Source organism: Macaca fascicularis, chromosome 2 (assembly GCF_037993035.2).
Source record: "Macaca fascicularis isolate 582-1 chromosome 2, T2T-MFA8v1.1".
In the NCBI taxonomy this organism is placed as follows: domain Eukaryota; kingdom Metazoa; phylum Chordata; class Mammalia; order Primates; family Cercopithecidae; genus Macaca; species Macaca fascicularis.
In genome coordinates this window covers 169,594,245-169,606,492 of record NC_088376.1, presented here as the reverse complement: position 1 = coordinate 169,606,492, position 12,248 = coordinate 169,594,245, and the positions used below count along the sequence as shown (strand labels likewise).

The following is a 12,248-nucleotide window of genomic DNA, read 5'->3' as shown; positions in this document are numbered from 1 at the left end:
AAATTTATATTTTTAAGTTCTATTCTTGATCTGCCAAGTCACAAATGCTGGGGGTTGACTTGAGGGATTTGCTTTGCTAAAAAGCACACTAAAATTTGAAAATCTTTGCCTTAGATCAAAGTGTGAAAAAAAAGATTGAAGGAAATCCCATCTGACATTAAGTACTTAAGAAGGGAGGAGGAGGTTGCATCTTAGGTGAAAAAAGGGAGGCAGACAAGTTCCTTAGGTTTTATCTCAGTTCTGACTGCTATAGCTTTTAAGCTGGACCAAAGTGTGCTCTAAAAACACATGCTATATAATGCTGGTGAGTGTCTGTATTACAGCCTCAAAAGTGAGCCTGCTTCTAAGCTAATGCATTCTGCCAGGCACTAAGGATGCCAAAGATGAAGTTTGCAGCTTCCTAGAAGAGCCATGCAGGTAAACTAGCAGTTTAAATATCATGTGGTCCACAATGAGATGCAATTTTACACTCACTAGTATGGCTATATTAAAAAAAAAAAAAGGTAGTGACAAGTGTTGGCAAGGATGTAGAGAAACTAGAGCCCTTATATATTGCTTGCTAGGCAAATCACTGGAATGTAAAATGATGTACCTCTTTGGAAAACATTTTGGCAGTTCCACAAAAAGTGAAACATAGAGTTACTGTGTCTCCCAGCAATTCTACTCATAGGCATATGCCCAAAAGAATGGAAAATATATGTTCATACAAAAATTTGTATACAAATGTTCACAGAAACATTGTTTATAATAGCTAAAAAGTGAAAACAACCCAAATGTCCATCAACTGAAGAATGGATAAACAGGATGTGGTATGTGCATGCAATGGAATATTATTTAGTAATAAAAAGGAATGAAGTACTGATACATGCTACAACATGAATGAACCTTAAAAACATTATGCTAAGGAAATAAGCCAGATATAGAAGGACACATTGTTCCATTTATTTGAAATATAGGCAAAGCTGTAAAGACAGAAATTAGGTTAGTGGTTGCCAGGGATTGGGGGAAGGAAGGAATGAGGAGTGACTGCCAATGAATACAGGTTTCTTTTTGGGGTGAGAAAAATATTAGAATTAAAGAGTGATGATGGTTGCACAACTTGGTGAATATATTAAAAACTACTGAATTGTGTACTTTAAAAGAATGAATTATGTGATGTATGAATTATATTTCAATTTAAGTGATAAAAGAAATGGCCAAGAAAAAATAATACAGTTGACTACATTTTAAGGATGCTATGTGTGGTAGAGATACCATATAGAGGTAATCAAAGGCCACACAGCACACCCACAAAAGGAAAGGACACCACTTATTTGGTAGGGTAGGAAAATGTTAGGGAAGACTTCCTAAAGGAAGACTTTAAGAATGAGGAAGATATCCAAGGCCAGTCAACACTGGGGACATAACCTTTTTGAGAAACAGTAATTGGACATGACAAGACAGTGGAGGTGTTGGTAGACAAAGAAACTAGAGACGAAGGCACGGAAGACATCAAGAAGAGGCTTGAGGGATTCAAATCCGTGGAGAAAGGGTGAACTTTTAAGTAAGCGATGTTGGAATAACTGGAGAACCGTATGAAACAAAGATAAAATTGCAATCACTCCTTATACCACATGCAAGTATTGATTGCAAAGGGATTAGAGGTTTAAATAATTTTTTAGGATGAAACCATAGAATACTAAAAGAAAGTATGAGCAAATTCTTCTGTAACCGGGAATGGTGAAAACTTCCTTGACTGTGACTAAAAATTTGGGAAAAAGATTGAGAAATTTGACAACTTGAATCTAATGATGCCTCTAGATCTACCTACCAGTTTGCAGGCAATACAGGAGATCAATAAAACCTGTTCAATGACACTGCGGGGTGCAATCCACAAAATCCGGAATGTGGGTTCTTCTACAGATTTGTAATGCTGTTTTGTGAGCTGCTTTCTTTAACAAATAAGTGTCCCAAAAAAGGAGAGAGGGGTACCCTTTACATTAAAAGAGACTCAAAAGACATATGAACCAACTACAGTGTATGGGTCTTGTTTGTGCCCAATTCTTTTTAACTGGAAAAAAATTTTGAAACAATTGAAAAAATTCAAACACTGTGGATGTTAGTAATTGTTAGGATTATTAATTTTATCAAGTGGGATAATGGTGTTGTATTTAAGTTCAAAAGAGAAGGCTTCGTGTCTTAGAGATATAGACTGAACTGTGGTGCGGATAAATGATACGGTCTTTGGTGTGCACCTCTTTTTTTTTTTTTTTTTTTGAGAGGGAGTTTCACTCTTTGTTGCCCAGGCTGGAATGCAATGGCACAATCTTGGCTCACTGCAACCTCTGCCTCCTGGGTTCAAGCAATTCTCCTGCCTCAGCCTCCCGAGTAGCTGGGATTACAGGCATGGGCCACCACGTCCTGCTAATTTTGTATTTTTAGTAGAGACTGGGTTTCTCCATGTTGGTCAGGCTGGTCTCAAACTCCCAACCTCAGGTGATCCACCCGCCTCAGCCTGCCAAAGTGCTGGGATTACAGACATGAGCCATCGCGGCCGGCATGGTGTGTACTTTCAAATAATCCAGTGGTGGGGGTGTATGGGAAATAGGAGATATAAATGAAATAAAATACATTTGTTAGTAATTATTAAAACTGGATAATAAGTACATGAGCACTCATTATAGTATTCTTGTTACGTTGGGGTAAATCCAAAAATTCTTCAGAGCCACGGAAGGCCTTTTCAACAGGGGAATGAGGAATGACAAATGAAACTGCCCTTCTAGCAAGTGCAGCCCTGGAGTCGGAAGATTAGACAGGGGCCTGCCAAGGAGGGTCACTGTGATGCAGGACTGAGCTATGAGAGTGTCACTGGGGGTGGAGGGGAGGATCTGGGTGTGAACAGTATTAAGGACATAGAAGCAAAGGAAACAAAGAAGCGGGAATCAAGGATGAATCTCCAGTTTCAGGCTTAGATGAATGGCTGCATGGTGGGGCCATTCAACAATCAAGGGAATTCAGAAGAAATTAAAGTTAAGAGTGAAGGGAGTGATCACTCAATTTCAGATGCTTTGAGTGTGAGGTGCCTGTGGAAGATTCAGAGCTTAAGAAAGAGGTCTCGCTAGAGATATGGTGGCAATTTTCAGCTGCAGCATAATTTCCATGGAAACATGTAGAGTGTAGGCACAAGAAAACTCTCCCTTCAGAGCAAGCACTTCCTATCAAATTAGTAAGTTACTCTTGGGCTATTTTAACATTTAATAAGCAATGCAGTGGCTTAAGGAGAATGATATGAGAACCAAATGGCAGTATATGACATCTATGCTATTCTGTTTCCTCCTAATTTCCATTTTGAATGTGCGATAGATCATTAAGGCTTAATTGCAGGATTTTCTTGTTTCATTTTCTTTCTTCTAATAAAGAAGTTTTCAAGAGAATACTAAGGCATCAGAAAAACAAAATCTCGTGTGGAAGATTAAATCTTGTTGTTGTTGTTTTCACCCTATCTCTCTTCTATTTTGTTCTCTTCCATGTTGCCTATGGTATTACAAAAATTGAAAGAAGGCCAGGTGTGGTGGCTCACACCTGTAATCCCAGCACTTTGGGAGGCTGAGGTGGGCAGACCACTTGAGGTCAGGAGTTCGAGACCAGCCTGGCCAACATGGTGAAACCCCGTATCTACTAAAAATACAAAAATTAGCCAGGCATGGTGGTGCACACCTGTAATCCCAGCTACTTGGGAAGCTGAGGCACGAGGATTCCTTGAACCCGGGAGGTTGCAGTGAGCCGAGATCATGCCATTGCACTCCAACCTAGGCGACAGAGGGAGACTCTGTCTCAAGAAAGAAAAAAACAAAAGAAAGAAAGAAAACACTAACACCATCTAGATCCAAAGTCATGTTCACTTTCCTGTCTTTAAAATAACCATAATAGGGTTAAATTCTTGGATTGATATGCATGTATTCAGAAAGACCTATGGAGTTACTGATATAAAAAAGCATTTTGTGTCAAGGATTGATTTATACCTTAGAGCAAGGGAAAGAGAAGAATACTCAGTCCTGTGATATCTGTTGCTGGGGAAGCGTCATGATTTATTGTTGGTGGGAGCATCAGGCCATCTGTTAGGCTTTAATAAAGTGTGGTCATAACATTTTGATTTGAAACAAAGAAGGATTTACCAACCCAAAATTAAAGTTTTTCAGCAATTAAAGGTCTCATAGGATTTGTTTTTGAAGGAGGGTGGCTTTGTGTGTGTTGTTTTATTTTTAGATATTTGTATCTTTAGTATTTATATTCAAGTAAGAAGAAAAACACATCAGTATCTTTCTTTTTCTGTTCTGGGTTCATTCTCAAAATCTTGTGTCGCCTGCTCCGTTCAAACTCCTCAGCCTGCTGTTTGAAGGCTTTATAATTTGGTCTCATCTAAAATTAATGGAATCAAAATTTTAGCAGGTTGGATTTAGGCATCATTTAAAAAAATTCTCCCCATGCAATTTCAATGTGCAATCAAGGTTGAGACCCACTCTGGTTACAATATGAATGAAGAGAAACAACTGGGGCATTTGGATTACCTATCATGAGAAGCAAATATCAGAAATTAAAGTGTTTCTGAACCTCACAGGGCAACTATGGTGTGTGTGCGCGCGCGTGTGTGTGTGTGCATGCGTGTGCACGTTTTGCATTACCTCTTTCTCCCCTGCCATGCAGGTGACCGCCGTGAGGGTGTATGTGAACAGTTCCTCTGAGAATCTCAACTACCCGGTCCTTGTGGTGGTTCGTCAGCAGAAAGAGGTGCTGTCCTGGCAGGTTCCTCTGCTCTTCCAAGGACTGTAAGTGGGTTTTCTTCCAGGCAACTTCACTACATTTGGTTTTCTTCAATGTCCTAGAACTTAATTGATCTTTTCCCTAATGAAAGGAAAAATCAGACATTTGGAATGTCGAGACATTCTGCATACAAAGTGCAAATAATGATCATGGTGCACTCTCTGACCTGTTCGCTCTGTTCAATTTTTAGATGAGCACTCTACCTAGACTGGCAACACCTAGAAGAGCTTTTACCATTTTAAAAACATACTATGATACTCTATAGCTTTTGGGTACTGGGTCAACCAATAGCCCTCCAATGGGCTATGTCCAGCAGTTAACATAAATGAGTAACTCTTCCCCTGTTCTTCAAAATGCCCATCGTGTGTCTGCATTCTTCATTCAATAATATTTATTGAACACTATTAAGTGGTGGGTGCTGGAGATGCAGCAGTGAAAAAACAACAACGTGCCTGCCCTCCTCGAGTTTCTATTTTTGCAGGGGAGAAGTGTATAAGATACTACTGCACTAATAAAAAAACTTGGAAGGCATGCAAAATGCATGCATAACATTATTTTTAAAGGTTGAAGAACTCGAGGACTGAAATACTGACTCTGATAGCTTTGACTTGGACTCCAGGGCTTTCCTTACTCTCTATTTTAGCAATAGTTTGAAGAGTAGAAAATGAGAATCAGCTGGTTGTTCTATCAGGACAGTTTCCTCCTCAAATTGGATATTTATTCCTCACTGAATTAGGAGAATGGCTTAGCGTAATGTAGATGCCACTTAAGTGAACTAGTCAGCACAGAACAGTCCTCACATCCCTGCTATTATATCATACAACCCAATGCCAACAACACTAGTTCTAAAATTACTGTTGATAGTTCCAGTCTAAAATTCAAAACATAAGGACTTGAAAACAAATTTGGAGAGAAGCAAAATGAGATAGGCTCCTTTCCCCACTCATTCATTGAGTCTCTTTCTTGTTCTTGTTTATTTTTTTCCCCTATATTGGCTGCTTCAGATACCAGAGGAGCTACAACTACCAAGAAGTGAGCCGCACCTTATGCCCCTCAGAAGCAACCAACGAGACGGGCCCCTTGGAGCAATTGATATTTGTAGATGTAGCATCCATGGCACCCCTGGGTGCCCAGTACAAACTGCTAGTTACCAAGCTCAAGCACTTCCAGCTCCGGTAAGCGGGACTTTCTCTGTTTACGTGTCTGTGCTTCCTGTGCTTGTGGATGCTCAATTTATCTTCCATCCTTACAGACTGGGACTCTCGAAGGAAATTACCCACTTAGCGTATGATTTTAGCACCTGCTGAACTCTCCTTCCCATAACTGAGCAGCAGGGCCTTCATCTATACAAAAGAGTGGGAGTGCAGAAGGTGAGAGTGGTTGACATCATAGGTGAATCTGTTTTCAGGGATCAGTGTGAGGGTCCTGTCCAACCTGAAGCCCAGGCAAGAATGACTGGTGACTAAATACTTTTGTATTCCCAACCGGTGCCACACTCCTGAAGGAAGTTTTGTTTTAGTTCTAGGGAAGACATTAAGCTACTTTCCTTGTCATTATTATTACTCCTGCTTTCTCCTTCCAGGTTAGTAACATAGGTAGGAATGCCGCTTTGTCCTTTCTTGGTGTGACTAGTATTGTTTTCCTCCTGTTTTTTAAAAAACTAAAATAAACAGGCAAGCTCATTGAAAAAATAAGCATGAGACTTGCACACTTCACTAAAGAAGCTACCCAAATAGTAAAAAAAAAAAAAAAAAAAAAAAAACACACAACCTCATTAGCTATAAGAAATGTAAATTAAAACCATAATGGGATTCCATTACAACTACCAAATTGCTATAATTTGAAAGGCCTACATTCCACTCCTTTGATCTATACCCAACTCCTAGATATCTAATTGTGGTATTCATTCAGTGGGATACTACCCAAAAATAAAAATGAACAAACTATTGCTATACCCAACAACATGGATGCATCTCACAATGTTGAGAAATAGAAGACAGGCCAGGCACGGTGGCTCACGCCTGTAATCCCAGCACCTTGGGAGGCTAAGGCAGGTGGATCACCTGAGGTCAGGAGAGCGAGACCAGCCCGACCAACATGGTGAAACCCCGTCTGTACTAAAAATACAAAAAAAAAATTAGCTGGGCCCGGTGGCAGGCGCCTGTAGTCCCAGCTAATCCGGAGGCTGAGGCAGGAGAATGCTTGATCCCAGGAGGGGGAGGTTGCAGTGAGCCAAGATCATGCCATGCACTCCAGCCTGGCTGACAGAGTGAGACTCCGTCTCAAAAAAAAAAAAAAAAAAAAAAAAACAGAGGCCAGACAAAAGGAATGTATGCTATTTTATTCCATTTATATAAAATTTACAGGCAGGCAAAACTATTCTGTGACGTTAGAAGTCAGAATAGTGGTGCCTTTGGGGAGGATAGAAGTGCATGGCTATGTTTGATGATAATTTATTCAAATATATACTTATAACTGCACACTTTTCTATAATACATGTTTGTTATATTTCAATTAAAAAGTTAATTTTTTAAAAAATCAGAATATTTCAAAACCGTACATGTCACTGTTTTCCAGCTTATTTTTCTGATCAGAAAGTTTGGCTCTACAGTAAAGTTCTCCTTAAATTTAAGGCAGTTTATAAAGACATCTGTAGCCAGTAGAGTTGCTAATGGGACTCAAATATTTATCTTGGTCTTCTCTACACTCTTTGACATAGTGTTATACCCATACAGAAACATGGACAGATAAATGAATGAATGGTCAGAAGGATGGAGAAATAGTCACAGTATTTTTTCTCAAGTCCCTCCATTAATTCTGGTGTTGGAAAAGGTGACATGATAATTTTAAGAGCAAAGAACACTCATCCTCCACAAAAACAAGGAGAAAAAGATTCTCTGGTGAATAACATCCACCTAGAGCGATTAAATCAGAGGCCCTAGGGGAGAGGTTTGGGCACTGGTAAATTGTTTGAAGTTCCCCAGGTGTTTCTAATGTGCAGTCAGAGTTGAGAACCACTACCCTAAAGCAATTTCTAAATATGGTGCTTCAGTTTAATTTAATATATATATTTTGAATCCGAGTCTTTCTCTGTCACCAGGCTGGAGTGCAATGGCACGATCTCAGCTCACTGCAACCTCCATCTCCTGGGTTCAAGCGATTCTTGTGCCTCAGCCTCCCAAGTAGCTGGGATTACAGGTGTGTGCCACACTCCTGGCTAATTTTGTATTTTTAGTAGAGACGGGATTTGACCATGTTGCCCAGGCTGGTCTCGAACCCCTGGGACTCAAGCGATCCACCCGCCTCAGCCTCCCAAAATGCTGGTATTACAGGCATGAGTAACCGTGCTTGGCCTAATTTAATAATTTAAAAATCTACTTGTGATATTTAACCATATGGGAATACACATTTGATGGGAGTGATAACATGTTACAGTACTTACCTAGAGTGCAGTTTGAACTGCAGAGAAGCCTTGCTTTTATCAACTGATCTCTGTCTTTAATCAATCAATCAAGTGTCACCTGGTAGCAGTGGCAGTGTCACTTGGTGGTAGCATATTTGAATTGTAGGAATGGTCTTCTGTAAGCTTAATTAGAACCTTTTGAGAACTGAATGCTGTGAAAATAAAGTCATAAGGTCACAACTGTAGCGAGTGTTAATGAATTATATGCATGCTGATGAAATTGCAAATCGATTCCCTCATGTTGTTTTCTGTTTTTACCTCATAATATGACTTAGCCTCAGCAACCAGACTTTAAAAGCATTTCAAAATCACACATTTACACACCAGCCTGGCTGGTGACCTGGAAATCCAAAGGATGATGGTAGTGGGGAAATGTTGAGGATTGTGATGAGAAATGGGCTCAGGAATTGACAGAAACACTGAAGAAGTAATTTGAAATCTCTAAGATCGAAGTTTCTATTGTACGGTTTTGCATGGCAGACTATAATGTACATAGAACACATTTTGGGAATTTTTTCCCCCTAGAATCATACGTTTTAAGAACTGAAGGACCTTTGGGAATCTAATCCACCCGCCTCATTTTAACAGATGAGCAAACTGCTGCCCAGAGAAGTTAAGTGACTTGTTCAAATTCACACAGCTAGGAAAGGGCAAAATCAAGGCTAAATTGTACTTCTGACTCCCGGTCCTGCACTCTTCTCACTATGACAAGCTATTTCTACTTTCTATTTAAAACTCTCCTCCCAATGGTTTGTGTTTCTCTAAATATGTTTCTCAATTCCTTGAAACATTTACTTAAATCCAACTTTACTAGCAGAGCACAGTGGCTCCCGCCTGTAATCCCAGCTACTCAGGAGGCTGAGGCAGGAGGATGACTTAAGTCCAGGAGTTAAGACTAGCCTAGGCAACATAGTCTCTAAAAAAACAAAAACCAAAAAAATTTGCCAGACATGATGGTGTGTGCTTGTAGATCCAGTTACTCAGGAAGTTGAGGCAAGAAAACTGATTGAGCCCAGGAGTTTGAGGCTGTTTTTAGCCACGATCGTGCCACTGCACTCTAGGCTGAGCAACAAAACGAGACCCCATCTCTACAAAATTCCTTTAAAATTAAAACAACTCTGCTTTAAAGCATTACTCCCTGCCATCTACCTATCCTCTGCACACACACACACAACTGCGCCACTACTCTTTTTCTACACCCCAGTGCCTAGGCGTTTAGTGTTGCTAGAGTGTGAAATTGCAGGCAGGCAACAGCAGATGGTCACAGAAACAGGCAAGCGTGTGATCATGGGGTAGGAGGATCTTAGGAAGGGGCATTAGGAAATTTAAACAGGCCAGGCGCAGTGGCTCACGTCTGTAATACCAGCACTTTGGGAGATCAAGGCGGGCACATCACCTGAGGTCAGGAGTTCACGACAAACCTGGCCAACATGGTGAAACTCCATCTCTACTAAAAAAAACAAAAAATAGCCGGGCGTGGTGGCACACGCCTGTAATCCCAGCCACCTGGGGGGCTGAGGCAGAAGAATCATTTGAACCGGGGAGGCGAAGGTTGCAGTGAGCCGAGATATTACACCACTGCACCCAGCGTGGGCCATAGAGAAAGACTCCGTCTCACCAAAAAAAAAAAAAAAAAAAAAAAATTAAACAGTTGTCTATATTGTGTATGGAGAATGGATTTGAAGAGGACAAAACAGGAGGCAGAGAAGTTAGAAGGCTGATGCAGTGGTCAAAATAAATAATGAGGAGGTGAATTGAAATATCAGGGGAGGCAAAATTGCTGAAATTTGATTAGATATGAGGGAAAAAGAAAAGAAAGAGTCATTAATGTCAAGGTGGCTTGTAGATGGTGGGGCCACTAAGAGAAAATGAGAATTTTGATAAGAAAGAGAATAGATGATAGCTTCACTTTGGGACAGGTTGAGTTTGAAGTACAGATATCTGGCGAAGTGTTGGATGTATACTAATATGACACTTAGAGGGGAGCTCTGAGTTACAGTTAGGCAGACTAGTGCAGTCTTGATGAACACACCAAGAAGCCTGGTCCACATGATGCCTGGGCAAGACAAGGTTACAGGAGATAGGGCTGGACAAACAGGCAGTGCCCAACTTTGATCTTTAAGATGTTGGATGCTAGACTATGGAGTGGAACTTCATCTTTCAGGTTATGGGAGCCATTAAAGGATTGTGAGCAACAGGATAGCATTCAGAGCTCTGATTTCTAGAGATGACTTGAGTGGCAGTGTGGAAGAGGAATTACAGAGAGGAAAGATGAGGGACAAATAGGCAAATGAAAAGTTATTTGAATGGGGAAGAATAAAAAATGATTAGAACTTGAATGTGTATGGCAGCAACAAGGTTGTAAGGGAGAAAACAAGTCAAATAGTACACATGGAGATAATTCATAATTCAGCGAATATATGTGGCAGAATCAAATTTATAGTCCTCTATGAATATTTGCAGCCTTCAGCCCTCCCCTAGCCTTCTAAGTAGGGATCTTGAGTCTGTCTTAAGAGGAGAGAGTGTGTGAGTGAGATAGCTCAGCTACCATGCTGTGAAAAGTAATAGATTTTTTGAAGAAATGGGTGGATAAGAGAATTTTAGACGATTTTGCTATGTGTCATACTACATAATCACCTTTTGGTATTTTGGAGGAGACTACGATAAAGATTTACATTCCTTTTTTTTTTCTCTCTCTCTCTCTTAATGATGCTGTACTGGGCAAACATGGTGCTTCAGGTGGAGGCAGGTTACTTTTACACTAATAGAATGAGTAGGACCTGGTGATCAATCAAATGTGGAAAGTGATAGAAAGGGGGTAGTCCAAGATGACTCCTAGGGTGATGTCAGAAGTCTGGTGAGGTTTACTGACAAAGGGACATAGTAGGTCAGGATCAGGGAAGTGACAGCACATTCCCTCTTATCATGTTGAATTTGAGGTATTCAAGGGATGGTCAAGTGCAGAAGTCCAGCAGGGGATCACTATTCTGTGACTGAAGCTCAGGAGATGGCCCTGGGCTGGACATAGGGACTTGAGATTCACTGGCATTATTGTGGCATTTACAGCAGCTGGATACACATTTTAAAATGAGTTGATCAAGAACAAGGCTGTGGGTAACATTCTCATTTAAGGGATGGTCTGAGAAACTAAAGCTGTCATAAGGGGCTGAGTAGACACAGCCAGAAGTGTGGGAGAAATCACAGGGGGTTAAGTCACTGGATTTAGTACTTAGATAGTGCTATGGTCTCAATGTCTGCGTTCCCCAAAATTCATATCGAAATCTCCACAGTGATGGTACTCGGAGTAGGGGCCTGTGCGAGGTGATTAGGTTGTGAGAGTGGAGCCCTTGTGAATGGGATTAACACCTTTATGAAAGAGTCCCCCAAAAGGCCCTTTGTCCTTTATACCACATGAGGATGCAGTGAGAAGGCACCATCTATGAGGAAGCAGGCTCTCATCAGACACCTTGCTGTTGAACATCCTAGCCTGTAAAACTGTAACAAATAATAGATTTCCGTTCTTTACAAGTCACTGAATTGACGGTATTTTTGTTATAGCTGCCTGAATAGACTAGGGCAGGAGCTGGCTGTTTCCCTTAGCAAAGGCAATTTCAAGGGAGTGGTGGAGAGAGAATCCTGATAGCAGTGGGTGGAGGAAAGAATGAAAGAGAGATAAACATGGAATACTCCTAAAAGTAGCTGGTTTGTGAAGAGAGGAAGGATACAGCATGACATTAAAGGATGGAGATCCAGGGAAAAGGGAGGCATTTGGGTGGGGTGTTTGTTATTTATTTTGAAAATGGTTGAGACTAGAATATATTTACAAACAAAGAGGTAGAAGGGCAGATTAAATTCATAGGAGAGTTGGATATTTGTAGAAGCAAAGTCCCAGAGTATGATAGAAAGAATGGGAATTTGGTACATGAGTGCGGAGTTTATACTTAGACCAGAGGAATGAAGGGCGGACAGTTCCCAATGACAAGAA

At 40.7% G+C, this 12,248-nt stretch overlaps 1 protein-coding gene across 7 annotated transcripts in view; it reads left to right on the top strand.

Annotated features, from left to right (window-relative positions):
* Positions 1-12,248, top strand: part of SIDT1 (SID1 transmembrane family member 1) — a 90,640-nt gene that overhangs the window by 22,931 nt on the left and 55,461 nt on the right. For all 7 annotated transcript variants that reach the window (XR_012431700.1, XR_012431701.1, XM_074033445.1 and 4 more), the window contains exons 2-3: positions 4,684-4,805; positions 5,805-5,975. Coding sequence is in view for 5 of the 7 variants with exons in the window: in XM_005548124.4 (XP_005548181.2) it covers positions 4,684-4,805; positions 5,805-5,975 (293 nt within the window). In the remaining 2 variants the exon portion in view is untranslated. The remainder of the gene's footprint in view (positions 1-4,683; positions 4,806-5,804; positions 5,976-12,248) is intronic.